The sequence below is a fragment of the Betta splendens genome, chromosome 9, assembly GCF_900634795.4.
Source record: "Betta splendens chromosome 9, fBetSpl5.4, whole genome shotgun sequence".
Taxonomy (NCBI): Eukaryota; Metazoa; Chordata; class Actinopteri; order Anabantiformes; family Osphronemidae; genus Betta; species Betta splendens.
This window is the reverse complement of record NC_040889.2, coordinates 5,838,393-5,858,135: the sequence shown is the minus strand read 5'-3', so window position 1 is coordinate 5,858,135 and position 19,743 is coordinate 5,838,393. Positions and strand designations below refer to the sequence as shown.

Here is a 19,743-nt window from a genome sequence, read left to right as displayed (position 1 = left end):
GAGCAAAATACACTTATGTGAAAATGAACTTTCCTTGTGTAAACATCTTTTTATGTGATTTTGTGGTGCTTGTGTCTTCTTGATATTAAAAAGTGCCTTCTTGATATTAAAAAATAATGTGTACATATATCTATAGATATAGATATATAGATATAGATAGATATAGATATAGATATAGATATAGATATAGATATATAGAGATATATAGATATAGGTATAGGACATAAAGTTATTTAATTTGTTTTTTATATAGAAATAGAATTTGTTCAATAGTACGAGGGCTGAAACTGCAATCAATTCAGTTCAAGTGTTCCCATAAAACTTCCTCGCAGGCTCCATGTGTCTCATATGTCACTTCCATTGAAATAAAATCGCCACCTAAACACACCACAAATCCTGCTAACGCTTCTCCTCCTCAAAGATTTGAAGCACAAATGGAAGTGGATGGACGTCACTAATCACATGATTTTTGCCAAATGAATCAAGCATTGGCACAGTGTTTCTGAAACGCTGTGTTGTTTTTTTTGATGCACGCTCCATCACCACTGGACTCTGCCTAATGTGTTTTGACCTTAGCCTGGAAAGTGAGCAGCATTTTTGCCTGACCCTTGTCTGTACTACTGCCTTCATCTATGTATCGACCTTTGCTTGCCTGACCATGAACCTTATTAAACTCTCTGAACTCTAGCCTAGTCCACACCACATTCCTGACAATATGAAGCAGACGTTTTAGTCATCACACTGTAACGTGGTTCAGACACTGTACATCCATTACTCAGTGGTTCATACAGGACAGTTCACCTTGGTGGCTTTGTAGCTCAGTTGGTAGAGCATTGGCCTAGGTAAGCATAAGGTCCCAGGTTGAAGCCCATCAGAGCACCAAGTGTGTCCTTGAGTAAGGCACTTTGCACTAGCTCCTCAGGCGCCTTCCATGGATGCCCACCCCTCCCCCAGGGGATGTCTTAAATGCAGAGAACAAATTTTATTGTGGCATTCTAACTCCTAACTCTAATTTTTGTTCTTTTTTCTTAATGCGACTTATGCAGATCAGGACACAGTAAATTTTCCTTCCACACGTTGTACAATACCAAACATCTGAAATGAACTGTCATTGTTATTGTCACAACTGCAGCGTGGACATTTGCACAATGGTCATTTCCTGTTTTATTTTAGTATTACTTCCGGGCTTTGTTGGTCTTCAATGTCAGGTGCTAACTTTACTTCCGGTTGATTTTCACATCACCTGTCGGCAATAGACAATCAGCTCAAGTATTTAACCACCAGTACTCACCTCAGACCTCCGCCAGATCGTCAGTTCACGTTTGCATGTCTTGACCAGCATTCTTGGATTCCTGTTGTTGTTTTTGAGCTCGTTCTGCTACCGATCTTGCCTCTAGCCCAGCCTCCCACAACCTTGTGCCGTAAGTCTGACCACCACCTGTATTTTGACCTCGCCTTTGCCTACTCCCTGTCGGAGCCTGTTTGCTGCCACAACGTGTACTGACCTCTGCCTGTCCGACCAAAAGCTTAAATAAATCCTCCGATCTCTTACGTCGTGTCTGCGCTGTGCGTTTGGGTCCTCCACTGTGTGTTTCCTGACAGAACAATCTGGCCAACCTCGGACCCAGACAGCCGTAAGCAGACGAGCGTTTTTTGGGTTTTGTTTTTCTTCTCCTGGTTTTCTTTTTTTAGGGAGCGCTTTTTTTTTCGCGCAATGCCTTTTACCTGCCCCCGGATTACCGGAGGATCTCGCGAAGGAATACGCGGAGGCTTCCAGCGTAAAGGCACGGCTCCGCGTGGTGAAGATCGCGGTGGAGATCCTCGAGGAGGAACACTGGTGGCTTCACTACCCGGGAGTAGGGGCGCTGCTCGCCAGGCTCCAGGCGCTGCGGGCAGATCTGAGACGTGCGCGGCGCGCAAATCTGAAACGCACGCGGTGTGCGGCGTCCGCCCGCGATTCATCGGTTGCTCCTGCCACGGAACCACCGTCTGCTCCTGCCACGGAACCACCGTCTGCTCCCGCCACGGAACCACCGTCTGCTCCCGCCACGGAACCACAGTCTGCTCCCGCCACGGAACCACCGTCTGCTCCCGCCACAGAACCACTGTCTGCTCCAGTACCGCAGCCCGACCCAGTCCCAGAACCGCAGCCCAACTACCCCACTCTCGCAATCCTGTCCAGCAGCACTATAGAGTGGCTTCAACTTTATTTCTCGCCCCCGATCATGTTTCGCCTAAAGGAGCTCCTTGACACCGGTACCTCAGCAACCGACCCCCAGACCCAGACGGATGCCCGTGAAGAGGTGGTGGCACTTCTTCGGAGGATTCCTGTCCTTAGGGAGGCACTGGAGAATACAACACCGCAGCCTGCCCCAGTACTGCAGTCGGCTCAGCCTCGTCACGCTCCGGTTCCAGCTCAGCCTCGTCACTCTCAGGACCCAGACCAGTCAGGCCCGACGTCTACTCAGTCGAGCTCGGCAGCTGCAAGTAGCCCTGCCAGCTCCGGAGAGGACGCCGTCCCGATCCCTGTTGGCTCAAGTGAGGAGTCACAAGCGGCGTCAGCCCCTGTGCTCCAGGCTACAGGCCCCTTTTCCTGTCGGTCTGGGGAGAGACAGCACTGCCGGCTCCAGTGAGGAGTCCGAGGGCAGCATTGCCGGCTCCAGTGAGGACGCCGCTCCAATCCCCGTCGACCCGGTAGAGGTGACGGGGACTGGAGCGGCGGGAGCTTAGTTAACTAAAAATCAGGACAAAAGGTTAGGAACAAAACGTACATCAACCCAAAATACTGCTAATGCAGGAACAGGAACTAACACCAAGACATTAACCAAAACCCTAAAGCATGACATGACCCTAAACACAGCACACAGGTAAAGGTGATCAACAGAATAGCAATGACCTCGTCAGGGAAAGAGAGGAGAAAACAAAGAAGACCAACATGAACAGACACCAAACAGAACATGGACAATAGCACCTCCAACAGCTAGAGGGCTGGATTAAGATAAGACAAGATAAAACTTTATTCAACCCACAATGGGGAAATTCTTTTATCTGCAGCAGCAAGGAGACAGTTGAAAAGTACAGTATGAACGAACAGTAAAAAGAACGGACAGCAGCAGTATTACCTATACAACAAAATAAAAAAAACAAATCAAAACATAATCAAGTAAAACAAGTAAAACAAGTAAAATCAAGTAAAATTTTCATATTGCACAGCAAATGATAATTTAACCAGGGAATATAACTGAGTATAAAACAACAATAGAACAACAGCAACAACAATTTAAAAATACACTGTGTTGGTACATTATGTGTGTCACTGTAGTGCCTGCGGTAGCGCTGCTTCCTGCACTGTGGGTGTAACAGTCTGGTGCCGAAGGAGCTGCTCAGAGCCTCTACAGTGGTGCAGGGGGTGGAGGGTTCTCCATGATGGATGTTAGTTTACAGCATCCTTCTGTCCACCACCTCCTCCATGGACTCCAGTGTGCAGTCTAGGACAGAGCCTGTTTTCTGAACCAGCTTGTTGAGTCTCTTCCTGTCTCTGCCTGTGCTCCCCCCCCCCCCCCCAGCACACAACTCCATACAGGACTACTGAGGCCACCACAGTGTCATAGAAAGTCCTTAGCAGCTGTCTGCACACACCAAAGGACCTTAGTCTCCTCAGCAGGTGGAGGTGACTCTGGCCCTTCTTATACAGAGCGTCCGTTTTGTTTGACCAGTCCTGTTTATTGTGGAGGCGAACACTCATGTATTTAAATGAGTCCACAGTCACAATGTCTGAGCCCTGGATGATCACTGATGTGGTGGAGGGGTTCTCACACCAGCCCAAAAAGTCAGAGATGTCCCCCCTTTACTCTTGCTCGCCCCAACACACATCCAACAATGGCACTGTCATGTGAGAACTCCTGTTTGTGACAGTAGTGGGAGTTGTACAGCGATGTGTACAGCGTGAACAGAAAAGGGGAGAGCAGTGTCCAATCCTCTTAATGGCCTTCATCAGGTGGGAGGTTAAGGCGATAGGTCTGAAGTGGTTTGGCTCCTTAGGACAGGGTACATTTGGAACCGGAACCAGACAGGAAGTCCCCCAGAGTACTGGTACTCTCTCCAGGCTCAGGCTCAGATTGAATATGGAGAGAACCACCTCAATGGGCTGGTCTGCACACTCCTTGAAGTCCCATGGTTGTGTTCGGAGAAGTGGACTGTGTGGTGCTGAGGTGTGAACAGCTGCAGGTGTGAAGAGGGGGCTGTGTAGATGGAGACTGGGGGCTGGACAGAGCAAAATCTTCAAATCTATTGAAGAACTGATTAACTAATTTGCCCAGGCCTAGTGACCCGTGGCCTAGCGACCATTTCCGGGCCTCACCGTGGCCTGGGATGGGTTTCATGGATGTTGTTCTGCTCCAGACACTGCTCCAACTTCTTTCTATAGCTGTCCTTGCAACTCCTGATTTTATATTTTAACTCCTTCTGCACTCCTGCACAGTTCCTCCTTGTTCCCCTAGAGAAAGGCCCTCTTCTTCTCATTTAGTAGGGCTTTCGGCTAACCCAGGGCTTGTTATTGTAAACACTGTGTATTGTATTTTAGTTGGAAAAGTGTTTTCCACACAAAAATGTATAGTGTCTGTTATGCAGTGTGTGATGCTGTGAATGTTCTCCCTATGTGGACTACAGAGACCTCAGTCCACATCTTCACCCGATCTTTTTGACCTGTGGTTTGTGTTGTTAAACCACTGGAGTGTAAGCAGGAGAGAGATGAACCAGGTTATGGTCAGAGCGTCCTAAATAGGGGAGATGGGTGGAAGTATATGCCTTTTTGACGTTGGCATATAGAAGGTCCAGAGTTTTATTTATTTCCCTTGTGAGGCAGTTACCATACTAGGTGAAGTTAGACAGGGCGGCGGAGAGGGGGGTGCGGGTTTTTATGATGGGATCTGTGTCTGATATTTAAAAAAGGTAAAGAGTGTGACGTGGATAATTAAAGACACTTGACCATCATGAACACAGACTATAAAATACTATCCAAAATCATGATGATTAGACTGAACAATGTTTTAGACAAAATTAGAGAGAAAGAACAAACATGCAATTAAAGGCAGGATGATGTGGGACAATTTGAGCATATTAAGAGAAACAATCCATAAACCAAAAGAAGAAAGACCTTTTACATCTTAGGCTTGGATCAAAGAAAAGATAAGAAGATAAGATAAGATAAGAAAACCTTTAATAGTCCCGCAGTGGGGAAATTACTTCTCACAACACAGTACAGATGAGCCAGAGTACAGCTACAGAACAGTTTGTGTTGGCACAGTACAAAGCAGTACAGTACAGTTGGAGTGAGTATGAGGTCATTGCAGGGTTAATGCACAGTAATGGGTATAAGATTTGTACCGGTAACAATATACACGAGCAATATACAAAAGCTTTTGATTATATATGTAGAGACTATCTATGGGCCACAATGGAGGCGTATAGCTTCTCTGAAGTCTTCATAAAGATGATTCAATGCTTAAATAGAGAATCCCACATCAGAGTGAATGTTAATGAAGCCCTAACAGACAGCTTTGAGGTGCAGAGAGGAGTGACGCAGGGCTGCGCTCTACGTGTTAGCCATCAGGCCGTTAATCCATGAGATCAACAACCACAGGAACATCACTAACAGGTACGTCGACAACGCACAGAGGGAAAGGGAAGTCAGTAAGAGAGAACTGTTGTTTAAAAGAACCAAATATGGAAGACTATGTGCCATGGACTTGAAAGTAAAGTTATTTATAACCTTTGTTAAAATGTTTCTGTTGCCATCTCCAATAACTCCTCCTGGCTCGGAGACTCATCCATGTGGCACAAAGGGATGGGCAGAGCTCACAGCGGCCCCTTTTACAAACTGCTCTATGGAGATTTTATTGCTTCACGTAGACATCCGAACTTTTCAGGGATTCGAAGTACCAGCAAGGAAATCTATAACACGATAATAAAACATAAATATGGTGAAAAAATAGCATAAACATTTACCTACTTGAGGGAACGCAGACGTCATCAGGAATGTTCAGGACAAGGATCTCTCACAGAAAAACAGAGACACTCGCTGGCTGATAAATGTGGGAAGACTCCCAGTCAGAGCTGTGGTCTCATGGAGCTGTTATGTAAAGACCACACTGCCCCATGATTCACTGGACGGATGAGACTGAAAATTGTGCCTTTGTGCTATTTCTTATCCAACACACTCGTCATGTGCTGGTTAGGTGCAATACTGAACTGAACATTCTTACACAAACAACTAATCTCTTGTGCCCTGTCGTACATCAAGTCTAAACATCTGATGTTCCATTTGACTGACTAATAATTTATGATATATGTTTGTCTTGTACACCCGGACTCTGGCTCCATTCTATCTGACTCCCCACCAGACCCAAGGCTGGTAAAGCGAATGCATCTTGTCTTGGAAACTCGGTGTTCCTTCCTTTTTAAGACATGACGATGCAGAAGTGAGAAAGCAAACATTCTCACTCACAGTGAGATAAGGTGGCACAAACAATTCTATTGCTGCAGAGAGACATTCCACCAGAACCAGAGAAAGGGGTTAAAAGGCAGAGACAACTTGAGGATCTTTGCATCACACCTTCGTGGTGTGTGCACTGATCTCCCCAGCTGGTTTTTGGTTTGTTGATGTGCACGATCAGCATCCATGTTTTTGATTTGCTTTCCCCATTATTTGTCATTTTCTTTATTATTTCAATAAATCGCACTAAAGGACAACTCTCTCATCTGCCTTTATTCCAAAATTTCCACCACAGAGACTCAGCAGCATTTTCTAATTGACTGGTACAGAGCGCAGGAGGTTTGGCACAGGCTGAAAGGCCTGATTTTGGGTTTTAAAATAAATAAAGAGCGAATTATATTCTTTATTTTAAAGAATATAATCCTGTTTTGTACAGGATACTGGAAGAAAGATGGACTCCTAAACAATCTGAACTCTTCCAGTGGATCATCTCCATGGTCACTGTTCGACTCTGGAAAACAAGGTGCAAAATGTTTATAAATCAAACCGTAATTGATAGTGACACAGTTATAAAACAAACACTCCAAGAATTAAGGAGACAAAGAACAATAACAAACGTAAGCTTCCATGGCACTTGTTGGATTTGTAAATATTTAATCTTAATGTTTGTTCTTTGTCTGATTTTAATTTCACTATTCTTACTGTAGTATTGCCACCACTACATGCAATATAATTTTATTGTTTAATTATTATTAAGATGTTATTTAATGGTAAAGATATTATGTTACTGTAATTCTTAATCTCAATTAATATTGCCTTGCCTTCTTTTAAGAATGTAATATTGTATTATTGAGATATTGAGTGTATATGGATGTTAGAATGTATATATATGAGTGCACATGTGAAGTGTTTATATATTAGTTGTATATTGCAGAAGTGGAATGTTATGTATTTAATGTGCTATTTTGTATAAAGTTGTATTTAAAAAGTAACTACATGTTAGGTTGAAGCCAACAGCCATGAACACAAAGGCAGAGCAGACACACATTCACTAAGGCATCAGTTACATCATGTGAACTTTAAAAAATTGGTTGGAAGCTACAATTGTGTATTTTAATGATGATGACGGTTCATTAACTGTTTCTGGTTCAGTGACACAGGAATTGATGTTGATCTTTTGTTGTTTGTCAGACTTGTTCTTCTTTCTTTAATTTACATGATTCACTATTTCCAACATATTCAGCTGCTGACGGGGTTTAGTCAGTGATTCTGTAATGAATGTGTGGATTTTTTGGCAACTCCATGAACATGCAGTTATTAACTTTCTTCAGGAACAGATATAAACGAACTGCATTGACTCTTTCTTAAATCAAATACTCACCCATGTATTTGTGCTACATGCACGTTTCTGCGTTGCGCGCTTAAGCGCCTGTTTTATTTAGAGGAGGAGCTGAAAATTATGACGCGTGAAGCCTCCACGTGACTGATTCAGGAAGCGGTTCGGGTTGTGCCGCCAGTTTTGAAAGCGAAATAAACTCCTCAAACTCCATTCAAGATGTTAATTAGCGTTGATACAGTTTAGAGTCAGTTGAGTGGAGTGAGGACAGGAGGAGTGGTGATAGAATGGAGCCAGCGATGAAAAGGAGGATTTCCCGTGTGGGAATTTTTTGTTTCTGAACAAAAATGAATAACTTTCCTCTGTCCTGTAAATAATTGGCCAAGTTACACAAGCATAACCTTTGCCCACAAGCACTTTCACTGTCCTCTTTCTGAAAATGACGTGGTCATAATCAGGCAAACAGCTTAACCTGCCATATTGTGATATTTTGAACAATACATTAAAATATGTTCATGGACTTGTGATTTATGTATAATAATATGTATTTGGTTAAACACTTTGTGATTCATAGTCCTTAACATAACAGACATGACAGGCACAGTTCAATTCAATGCATCACGCATGATGTGGTTCAGATACAGCTGCCTGTGATTACACACTTCGCCACTAGGTGGCTTCCTGTGCACATGAAGCTTTCTAGAGATTGAACCGTATTTGGCTGAAGTGGTTATATGCCTCAGCTCACAATTACTAATAAAATGTAACCATGACAACAATCCCCAAACACGTAAAAAAAAACCTGAGCAACAGGTATATTGTTCTTCAGTTCAGTGTGTGGCTCTTAAAAGAGCCGTTGTGTTTTCTGGTGCTCGTAGCAGCGTCTACTTGGAGCTGGTGTACTTGGTCACCGCCTTGGTGCCCTCGGACACCGCGTGCTTGGCCAGCTCCCCGGGCAGCAGCAGCCTGACGGCGGTCTGGATCTCCCTGGAGGTGATGGTGGAGCGCTTGTTGTAGTGCGCCAGGCGGGAGGCTTCGCCGGCGATGCGCTCGAAGATGTCGCTGACGAACGAGTTCATGATGCTCATGGCCTTGGAGGAGATGCCGGTGTCGGGGTGGACCTGCTTCAGCACCTTGTACACGTAGATGGCGTAGCTCTCCTTGCGGGTCTTCCTCTTCTTCTTGCCGCCTTTAGCGGCGGTCTTGGTCACGGCCTTCTTGGAGCCCTTCTTGGGCGCAGCCTTGGCGGGTTCAGGCATGGTTGTCGCAGTTAGATAACAAATCAATGTGATGCGTAACACTTGAGCGGCCCTTCTTATACAGACTGTATGCAAACTCGGCTGTGTGGTCCCCATGCCGTGATTGGTTGAGCTCATCTGTGGGCGAGTGCAGTTTCCGTGGAAGCAACAGACTGGGCAGCTGACTTCCTTTCATAGAAGAATTTAGCATCATTGTCTTTACCTTGTATATTGATTATACGTTTGACCACAACTGTTAGAGTAAAATAAATATTAGTATGATTCCGTTTAATTTATCTACATACATCAAATAACTGAATGAAACATATTGCACAGCCTCTAGAAGCATCTTTATTTGTAGAAAACCTGCAGCTCCACTTGAATCATGGATTTATAAACGCAAAAAGACCTACATACAAAACAATATCAGACCTGGCACCTCTTCCTTTGGTCTTTTACCTCAAAGTTATCTGACCTACTTGGTTTGTGCTGCCTTCTTTGTAAATGTGGCATCACAGCTCCTCATGAAACATGCTTCTTACATAAAGGGTCTCCGTCCAGATGACAAATGTTTGTATGCTGATATATCATGTAAGGCCAATGCTAATGCCAATGTAGGAATCTGTGGCTTCTTCCAGTTTGTCTGTTGCAATCTCGAGCCTCACTTCTGTAACTTAAATCAAACAGACATTTCGTACAGAAAATGCTTTAAGCTTGAGACTGGTCAATTTGACTCAAATCAGTTAGGAATTAAACCTAAACATTAAACACCATGAGCACCGCTGCACCCAAGTACCCTTGTCTCAAGCTGAAGTATAACATTTCTTACACTGTAGTTCAAACCAGGAAGTAGCTCATAGCGGAGTGTGTGGCTCTTAAAAGAGCCTTTGGTTGTGGTGGTTGTTTCGAGTTTAGCTTCCGAAGCCGTACAGAGTGCGTCCCTGCCTCTTCAGGGCGTAGACCACGTCCATGGCGGTCACCGTCTTCCTCTTGGCGTGTTCGGTGTAGGTCACGGCGTCACGGATCACGTTCTCCAGGAAAACCTTGAGCACGCCGCGAGTCTCCTCGTAGATCAGACCCGAGATACGCTTGACTCCACCTCGGCGAGCCAGACGGCGGATCGCGGGCTTGGTGATGCCCTGGATGTTATCACGGAGAACTTTACGGTGGCGCTTGGCGCCTCCCTTACCGAGTCCTTTTCCTCCTTTGCCGCGCCCACTCATGGTTGATCACTGACTACGAGCTGTTAGAATGAGGACGCTGGAAGAGAGACTGGTTTATATTCACGGTGTGAGGACGTGAGTGGAGACAGGGGCGGGAGGCGTTTCATTCGATACAGTCTGTTAAAGTTTACGTCAACGTCAATGTGCGTCACCCGATGGTCTTTCATTTTGAAATAATATTTGATTATTTGATCAAAACACTCAATAAAATAAAACTCACAATAAAATACACAATAATACTGTGATAAACACCTCCTGTCATTAATTGTGTCCTTTCTGAAAAGCCACTTTAAGCTTCATGTGGGCTCATAGTATAGAAAAATGTACATGCCAATAACTCATCATAACTAACTCATTATTTTTTGATTGTTAAATGTTACATTAACCACTGAAGTTGTCTTAAAGTGTGTTTTTTTCCAGAGCATGAACACTACTAAAAGATACAATTGTTATTTAGTTTTATATTAATTTGTATCTCTTTGAATGCAACAGGACGCAAAATGTATTTCAGTGTTTGACATTTTTCGAAATCATTAAGTGTTTAACGCGATGCCAAATGCTCTAAAATGACTCAGATGTACTTTGTAGGAAATGGGGATATAAGAAATTTACTGTGGATCCTCAACATCACGTCATCACATCACATCAGAACATCTGGAACTCTTTCAGTGGATCATCGCTACTTCATAGTGAAACTTTAGAAAAGAAGTAACACGGTACTAAAACAAACAATAAGACAATAAGAGCGAATACAGAGAGATAGGGAGAAGACAGAAATAAATCCCCTCTCTATAGTTAAAGTGTGTAGTAGGCCAGTAATTATGACGGTGTTGCTGCTTCCTTTGTTTTTATTGTTATTATTGTGATTTTCCATTTTTGGATGATGTGATGATGGATGTGCTTGTATGTTGTGAAACTTAATGCAGTAAAAGTCACAACACCTTCTGCTTTACTGCGTCTTCCCGCTGTTGAACAGGATTTGCTCTCCAGTTGAAGTGTTGGCTCTGAAAAGAGCCTTTGTGTCAGAACCGTTGTGGACCGAGCCGCTCACTTCTTCTTGGCCGCGGTCTTCTTGGCTTTGGGCTTCGCTGCCTTCTTGGCCGGAGCCTTCTTGGCAGCAGCGGCCTTCTTCACCACCTTCTTGGGGCTTTTTGCTGCCTTCTTGGGGCTCTTTGCCGTCTTCTTCGGGCTCTTGGCCGCTGCGGGCTTCTTCGCCTTCTTCGGGGACTTCTTAGCGGCCGCCGGCTTCTTTGCTGCCGCTGCTTTGGGCTTCTTAGCGGCTGCGGGTTTCTTGGCTGCGGGCTTCTTGGCCGCTGTCTTCTTGGGCTTGGTGTCGGTCTTCTTGTTGATCTTGAAGGAGCCGGACGCGCCGGTTCCCTTGGTCTGGATCAGGATTTCTTTACTGACCAGGTTCTTGATAGCGATCTTGACCCGAGAATTGTTCTTCTCTACGTCGTAGCCTCCGGCAGCCAGAGCCTTCTTCAGGGCGACAATGGACACGCCGGTCCGCTCCTTGGACTCGGATACGGCTTTAACGATCAGCTCGCCCACGCTGGGGCCGCTCTTCTTGGGCTTGGTGGCCTTCTTTTTTGCGGCTTTGGCCGGTGCTGGAGCTGGAGCTTCTTCTGCCATTTTGTCAAAGTAGCTTCCTCCTCACGATACTAGAGTCAGAGTGTAAAGAATCCCGATCAGGAGGCGGCCCATAAACACAACATGAAAACCGTGGAGACTGAGTCGGCTCGAGCTCCTCTGGGCGCTGTGACATCGGCACACTTGTGTTTTCTCTGCACCGATTAAACCGCTAAAAGTCACCAAGAGAGAAGCGCTGAATGCGGACAGTGAAGGGAGCCGACAGCGGACACGTGTGTCTTCATGTCCAGATCGTGTGGAGCTCGGTCGGTGGCTGCGTTCCGTCTGTGGAGCCTTCTGAACTCAGCTACTTCGCGTCCGGAACAGCGCTACTCTGATCGTTTCTGTCATAAATTCACTGAAACTGGATCGAACCACCACCAGAACCCTTTTACTGCTGCTCCACATGTTCGTTCAGAGAGTGAAAGTCGAACCAGCATCAGTCGAAGGTCGTGTTGAAATAAACGGAAGCTTTTGTTGTGGCAGCAAACACACGAAACTTATGAGGACGATGAGTTTGACGAAGGTTTGTCTGTGCCTGTTTGTGATGTTGTATTGTTGTCACCTGTGTGTGCAGTCCTTATGTAAGATTTATCTTTTTGTTGTCTTTGGGTTTGTGTAATTTCTGTTTGTTTATTCAGCTTTTAGCCTTTCGTGTTAGCTGCTTTGTCCTGTCATGCAGTGATTATTAGTTAATGTTTTGTCTTTATTATTTGTGCTCCTTATTAAATGTATTTGTTAACACATGTGTGGTATGAGTTTGACGTCCTCCATAGTTGAGTTAATGTCTGGCCTCAGATCCAGGTTGAGCAGGCCTTGGTCAATGGGGTTATATTCCCAGGTTAAAGGTCCAATCAGCCTCAGCTGCTGAAGTGCGTCACGTTTATAGGTGTATTTGTAACACATGTGAACAAATATCAACACGGATCAACACATTTATAACACAATAACAAACTTTAGATTTGGTGATATCATTCAATACAAACACTGTACAAAGGTGTAAAAACTGAGGATAGTTTAGAATAAACAGCTCAGAACAGGAGAAACCGTTGGCTGATGAGTGAGAGGAACTTCCAGTCAGGACTGTGATTTCATGGAGCCACAATGTATCAACTAGTCAGTGTCCCATGATGCATTGTGATGAAGATGAGTCTCAGCAGCGTCTGCTAATTGACTGTCACAGGGTCCAGGAAGTCTGGAACATGCTGAAAGTCCTGAATTTAGAAATGACTTGCAGCTTGATAATAAGACACTGGAATAGACATGGATGCACAGTTAACAGTTAAACTCTGTAAAGAAGATGTATAATAGTATTAAAACAAACTAAAATATACAACAATGGACATGAATAAATCCTTGCACTGACAATGCAAATGATCTGACTATATTTATTTATTATTGGTATGATACTATGACTAATAGTTATAACTAAATTCAATTCCCACACTCACACACCATAAGTTTCAGCAGTGTGTCTCCATCTGAATGACAAAGGCCTTGTTTGAACACAACAGGAATTCAGTTAACATGACTCAACTTTCAAACATCTCCACCGACTGACACTTAAATGCACCTCAGCACCATAAGATCACTCACACATATCCTCCACACAGGCCACAGGGTACTGACACACAAAACAAAACACACAAACACTGGTAACCCTGATCCCAGTTACACCCATAATCCTGGGTAGGTGGGTCTACTCCTGGACCGCTACAGTATCACTACTTGTGTAGCAGCCTGCTTAGTGCTGGGGCTCCCCCATGTGTGTGTATTTGTCTTCTGGTTATGTGTGTAGCACACTTTGTGTCTGTTTGTCCTTTTGGGTTTGCTTTATACAACTTTATTGAAATAACGAAATAATACACAAAATTTCCAAACAACAGTAAACAATTCAATAAATAAAAATGCACATTATCAGTACAATATCAAATACTCATCAACATCATAATAGCTATCATTTTCAATTAAAAGACAAGATATTATTACCATGGATTTTGAATAGCACTAGTATCACCTTCAATCCCAGTAATCATCGTCATAATAAAAATACCAACCATTAGAATATAATTATGATGCGCTTAACAGTGAGGATTCCAACAATATTTAAATTACTTTGCAGACCTAAGAATTTGACTAAAACAAGAAAAAAAGAGCATATTCACATGTCCAGTAAATGCCATGGAGAGATTTGCGTTTGTCCACAGTTCTATGTCTTCTTAGATTTTGAAGTGTCATTTGTCAATAACTGTCTGTTTTAAACCATAATGTATCTTGTTTACCAAAGTCGAGTTGTAACCATGGAGATGATCCCCTGGAATGGTTCAGCTTTTTGTGGAGTCCATGTCTCTTCCAGTATCCCACACAGAACAGAGTTATAACTTATTTTAAAGTCTGGACCCAGGCCTTTCAGCCTAAACCGGACCTCCTGCGCTCGATAGCAGTCAATTAGGAGATGTTGCTGGGTGTCATCCTCGTCGCAGTAGATCATGGGACACTGCTTTGTTTTCACGTAGCAGCTCCAAGATACCACGGCCCTGACAGGGAGCCTCCCTGTGCTAATCAACCAGCTCTTATCCTTTCAGAAGGTTTCTTATCCTGCAATATTTTTACAACTTCTGATTCACATGGTTTTGTTTATGTTGAATAAGTTCACGATATTTAAACGTCGTTATGCTGTTATAACTTTACTTCCTGGTGCTTTGTGTTTGCCTCACTCTGGCAAGGCACATGCAAACATGAACTGGAACCATGTCATATTATTCTGTGTAAAGTTTAGCACTTCACCTGTTAGTAACAACATTATCATCACAGTAGTTTGAGAACTACTGCCAATCAGTTATTTTGAGGCTGTCTGTCTTTGGGTGTAGACGTACATGCTCATGTATTGACTGTAAGCTTTCACATACTGAGTGTAAAATCACTGACATTAACAACTATGTGAGTTTGAGCAGTGAGTCGGTGACGTGTGATGAGCTTAGCTTCATGTTCTTACTGACTCATGCGTCCCTAAAGCATTGGACGATAAGCAAAGTAAACGTTACAAAGTTTCACTCACATCTTTAAGTAATAAAGTAGTGTATGGGGTGCCAAATGTAAAAGGACCACCTATAACTAGTTTATAGGTGCTACTAGAGCTGGCGGCCATGATGGCTTCGACTTCAAGCTTCTCTCCAGTATTTTCGTGCAGGGTCAGATGTGGGCGGAGCTATGCGTACTGTTTGACGTGTTTGAGTTCGCGTCTCTGATCTGAGACCAGCGCTGTTTGAGGGTAGGGATGGAGTCTACTTGCCCATTCATGAATATTCAGTTTTACACTCGGCCAACATTTAACTTTTACATTTAACATTTAGATTTAACATTTACATTTATATTTACCATTTACATTTAGACTTTTGCGCATTTAACTAAATGTGAGAAAATATGTTGTGTCATTTAGTTAAATGTGAGAAAACTAGTTATAGGTTCTACTTTTACATTTCGCACCCCATAGTAGTGACTGTGTCATCTACAAATACGCTGTACGTAAATGAAGGCTTTGTTCTTTAGGTTGTGTGCGTGGCTCTTAAAAGAGCCGTTTTGTGGATCACAGCTGATCCAGGTCTACTTTGCTTTGCCGGCGGGTTTCTCCGTCTTCTTGGGCAGCAGCACCGCCTGGATGTTGGGCAGGACGCCGCCCTGGGCGATGGTGACTCCGCCCAGCAGCTTGTTGAGCTCCTCGTCGTTGCGGACAGCCAGCTGCAGGTGGCGGGGGATGATCCTGGTCTTCTTGTTGTCGCGGGCAGCGTTTCCAGCCAACTCCAGGATCTCAGCGGTCAGATACTCTAGAACAGCCGCCAAGTAGACGGGAGCTCCGGCACCGACGCGCTCCGCATAGTTTCCTTTCCGCAGCAACCTGTGGACACGACCCACGGGGAACTGGAGTCCAGCTCTGGAGGAGCGGGTTTTAGCCTTAGCTCTGGCTTTGCCTCCGGTTTTTCCTCTTCCGGACATTATATTGGGCGTTTGTTTCAAACTTGTGTACGAATGAATGCCTCCAGCAGCCGGAACCCTCCTTTATATGTCCGACAGAGCGGGACGCGTCCTGCCTCGCCAACCGGTGAAAAGGCTCCGCAGAGGGTGGCCGCTCTGAGTCTTGGCGGACTTTTTTAAATACTTTCCTCCAATCAGCGAAGGAGGTTCAGGCGGGAGGCGCTCCTTCAGGCGGAGCCGAATTCCCGGAGGGGCCGTCTGCCAATCAGGAGCAGCAACGTCACTCGTTCGCGTCCGACCTCACACTTTAAGAGCACCAGTTCTTCACTTTATCCCTCATTATTCTGCAGTTCTAAAGAGGAGCTTAGGAATAAAATGGCTAGAACTAAACAAACCGCTCGTAAATCCACCGGAGGGAAAGCTCCTAGGAAGCAGCTGGCCACCAAGGCTGCGCGTAAGAGCGCCCCGGCCACCGGCGGCGTTAAGAAGCCTCACCGCTACAGGCCCGGTACCGTGGCTCTCAGAGAGATTCGTCGCTACCAGAAGTCCACCGAGTTGCTGATCCGTAAACTGCCCTTCCAGCGCCTGGTCAGGGAGATCGCCCAGGACTTCAAGACCGACCTGCGCTTCCAGAGCTCTGCCGTCATGGCTCTGCAGGAGGCCAGCGAGGCTTATCTGGTCGGTCTGTTCGAGGACACCAACCTGTGCGCCATCCACGCCAAGAGGGTCACCATCATGCCCAAAGACATCCAGCTGGCCCGGCGCATCCGCGGGGAGAGGGCTTGAGCTGTCCGCTCCATAACAAACACAAAGGCTCTTTTAAGAGCCGCTACATCCACTAAAGACGATCCTGTGTCATTACAAACAAGCGCATAATTTATTTCTATGAAACCTCTGCTGTCTGCTGCCTTTCCTTTACAATAAACCATAATTTGATGGATTTATCTCTTAACCTCTCAATATAGCAAAATCGTTGTTTTTTGTAATAGTTTCTGTTAAATAGTTTGTATTAAAGACTAATTTAAACAACTAGTATTTGAGTTACATACTCATGATGTAGATGGTTTTGCCTGCTGCCCCTATCACTATATTTAGTTATACCAATATTTAGTGATCCCACAAGTTTCCCATTTAATACACAGTCTTTGACAATTTAAACCATGTTTTTCCAAGAGTCAGATTATTCACATGTTCACCATGAGTTTTGTGTGTGGCCCCATTAACAATAACTGTTAATGCTACTGACTTTTTTTAAGCGTGCTCTTATTTTATAAACTATGTAGTAGTAGTGGTTCTTCAGGTACTTCACGAGTAGAAGAACTGCTTCCAACAACAGAAATAGTTGTATTATGTTTACGTAGGTTTTATAGTATGTGTTTAGTAGTGAAAGTATGGTCCCACATTTAATACCACCAAATCTTGGTCTCCCCTCAGTTTATTTCAACAATTTTTCTCAGCTTCAGTAATTTTAAAAATAGAACACAAATGCAAATGCAGCAAAAGCATAAACACTGGCATGGTGTAAAAATGGCAAACTCTCACAACCAAGGACTTCTACATGTTTATGTCTATTGCTGTTTTCACTAGCCTTGTGCCTTTACATCACAGGTCAGATTACTGGAGGCAGCAGTTTCCATTTACCTTGTCTTTTTCTTAAGTAAGAAGATGTCACACAGCCGCTTTGAAGCCATCATGCGGTTTGTTCATCTAAGTGACCCTGATGAGGATAAAGAAAGTGAGAAAAAAAGGAATTGTGGTGGGCACGACAGGCTTTTCAAAATAAAGCCACTCTACACTGAGATGATAAATGCCTGCAAGGCTACTTTCCAGCCTTCAAAAATATTCCAATTAATGAGCGGATGGTGGGAAGAGAGTTACCAATGAATGAATTGCTGTTTTTGAACTGGAAGGATTTTAACAGAGGACGATGTGTTCCACAGTCCATGAGGCTCCATGTAGCAGACAATCGGGAGGAAAGTGAAGGCTGGTGTTTGGACGAATAAATGCATCCCTGCTCCAGACTTCATTCCGGACCACAATAAGATCATGGGTGGTGTAGATTTGTCTGATGAACTCCTGGGTTTTCACACCATCTGCCATAAAACCATAAAGTGTTATAAATCTTTGTTTTTCCAATTTATGGATGTTTCTGTGGGTTGTCAGAGCGTATGCAGAGGTTTCCTGGAGACACGTCTTTGTGTCTAAACAGCTCTGACGTTTTCAACCTCTCAGTTCTCTCTGCAGAAAGAGCAAACCGGATGGGTTTGGACACGGCTTCTCTGTTTTAGTTTGGTTATTTTATTTATTATATGTAATAAATTTACAATTATTGAATTGAATTTTAAAGTTGTGTCTGTTTAAATTATCTTAAGAAGTAGATAAGATGAGATAACACAAACTGGAGGAGGCTGGTGTGGACCTCCATCTGACAGAGTGGATTATGGACTATCTCACAAACAGGCCTCAGTTTGTGAGAGTCAGGGACTGTGTGTCTGACACTCTGACCTGCAGTGTGGGGGCCCCACAGGGGACTGTACTGGCCCCTTCCTCCTCACCTTCTATACGTCAGACTTCAGACACAACACGGACAGCTGTGTTCTGCAAAAGTTCTCTGATGACTCTGCGATCGTCGGACTGATCACACATGATGACGATGCAGAGTACAGAGGACTCACTCAGAACTTTGTGGACTGGTGCGAGCGGAACCACCTCCTGATCAATGCAGGAAAAACAAAGGATTGTGGTGGGTTTCCGCAGACAGCAGTCTGCTGTCATCCCACCGATGCACATCCAGGAAAAGAGACATTGAGAGAGTGGACTCTTTCAAATACCTGGGTGTACATCTGAACAATAAACTGGACTGGACTCACACAGATGCACTGTACAGGAGGCGTCAGACAGACTCTACCTGCTGAGGAGACTGCGGTCTTTTGGAGTGAGGGGGCCACTCCTGAAGACCTTCTATGACTCTGTGGTGGCATCAGCCATCCTGTACGTGTGGTCTGCTGGAGGAGCAGCATCACAGTGAGTAACAGGATGGACAGGGTCATCCAGAAGTCCAGCTCTGTCCTGGGCTGCACTCTGGACACAGTGCAGGAGGTGGGTGAGAGAAGGGTCCTGGCTAAACTCACATCCATCATGGACCAGGACTCTCACCCACTGGAGGACTCACTGTCTGCTCTGGAGAGCAGCTTCAGTAGCAGACTGATCCACCCTCGCTGTGTGAAGGAGAGATATCGTAGATCCTTCCTACCTGCTGCTATCAGACTGTACAATCAGAACTGTTAACTATCTCTCACTACATTCACTCACCCACTGCATCAGTGGTTATGTAATATTCTCTGTACAATATTTGTGCAAACTCTATGCATTATGATATATATGTTCTATATTTACACAATGTGCTACAAATGTTTCTGTGCAACATTTGTTACTCACTTGTGTGTTACAGCATCGCTGTCTGTGACGTTACTCAGAATCACAGACACGTCTCTATCTGTCATTGTTGGATCTCTGCTCATCGCTCAACCATGAAAAGAAGGAAGATGGTAGTCATCATATCTCTGATTGTTGTTGGAAGAGTGGTCTCATGTCCAGGTTCTGCATTCACCTCTGTTTAAAAATAAATACAGCAAAAGTTAAAAAAAAAACACATTTTTAGAAAACTCTCTGTGTGTGTCTTAGGAATATGTTGTCTGCATCAGCAAAAGTCGACGAGTCACAATTCATCAGACCGGTTTTACTGGTTAGTGAAATTATTTTTAATTTTACTCAGGAGCAGAATGAAGCTGGCCGACCTGCAGCACTGTAAAAAAGTGTTTGTGTCTGAGAAACAAAAGTGAAAATGTCAGA

At 44.3% G+C, this 19,743-nt stretch overlaps 5 protein-coding genes across 5 annotated transcripts; 1 reads left to right on the top strand and 4 right to left on the bottom strand.

The window, feature by feature from the left end:
- Positions 1-8,663: 8,663 nt before the first annotated feature.
- Positions 8,664-9,103, bottom strand: LOC114863125 (histone H2B 1/2). Its single transcript, XM_029163971.3, has one exon. It carries the CDS (start codon positions 9,086-9,088, stop codon positions 8,714-8,716), a length of 375 nt encoding a protein of 124 aa, XP_029019804.1. The 5' UTR covers positions 9,089-9,103; the 3' UTR covers positions 8,664-8,713.
- Positions 9,104-9,887: 784 nt separating this feature from the next.
- LOC114863133 (histone H4) lies at positions 9,888-10,327 on the bottom strand. Its single transcript, XM_029163980.3, has one exon. It carries the CDS (start codon positions 10,288-10,290, stop codon positions 9,979-9,981), a length of 312 nt encoding a protein of 103 aa, XP_029019813.1. The 5' UTR covers positions 10,291-10,327; the 3' UTR covers positions 9,888-9,978.
- A 606-nt stretch (positions 10,328-10,933) lies between these two features.
- On the bottom strand, positions 10,934-11,995 carry LOC114863108 (histone H1-like). The gene has a single exon (XM_029163953.3). It carries the CDS (start codon positions 11,920-11,922, stop codon positions 11,338-11,340), a length of 585 nt encoding a protein of 194 aa, XP_029019786.1. The 5' UTR covers positions 11,923-11,995; the 3' UTR covers positions 10,934-11,337.
- A 3,421-nt stretch (positions 11,996-15,416) lies between these two features.
- Positions 15,417-15,941, bottom strand: LOC114863120 (histone H2A-like). Its single transcript, XM_029163965.3, has one exon. The coding sequence runs from the start codon at positions 15,910-15,912 to the stop codon at positions 15,523-15,525; it is 390 nt and encodes a 129-aa protein (XP_029019798.1). The 5' UTR covers positions 15,913-15,941; the 3' UTR covers positions 15,417-15,522.
- Positions 15,942-16,260: 319 nt separating this feature from the next.
- Positions 16,261-18,230, top strand: LOC114863137 (histone H3). Its single transcript, XM_029163985.3, has one exon. The coding sequence runs from the start codon at positions 16,267-16,269 to the stop codon at positions 16,675-16,677; it is 411 nt and encodes a 136-aa protein (XP_029019818.1). The 5' UTR covers positions 16,261-16,266; the 3' UTR covers positions 16,678-18,230.
- The last annotated feature ends 1,513 nt before the right edge of the window (positions 18,231-19,743 follow it).

What these genes read in the sequence shown, in the direction of transcription:
- LOC114863125 (XM_029163971.3), bottom strand. Translation starts at nt 9,088, where the DNA reads ATGCCTGAACCCGCCAAGGCTGCGCCCAAGAAGGGCTCCAAGAAGGCC.
- LOC114863133 (XM_029163980.3), bottom strand. Translation starts at nt 10,290, where the DNA reads ATGAGTGGGCGCGGCAAAGGAGGAAAAGGACTCGGTAAGGGAGGCGCC.
- LOC114863108 (XM_029163953.3), bottom strand. Translation starts at nt 11,922, where the DNA reads ATGGCAGAAGAAGCTCCAGCTCCAGCACCGGCCAAAGCCGCAAAAAAG.
- LOC114863120 (XM_029163965.3), bottom strand. Translation starts at nt 15,912, where the DNA reads ATGTCCGGAAGAGGAAAAACCGGAGGCAAAGCCAGAGCTAAGGCTAAA.
- LOC114863137 (XM_029163985.3), top strand. Translation starts at nt 16,267, where the DNA reads ATGGCTAGAACTAAACAAACCGCTCGTAAATCCACCGGAGGGAAAGCT.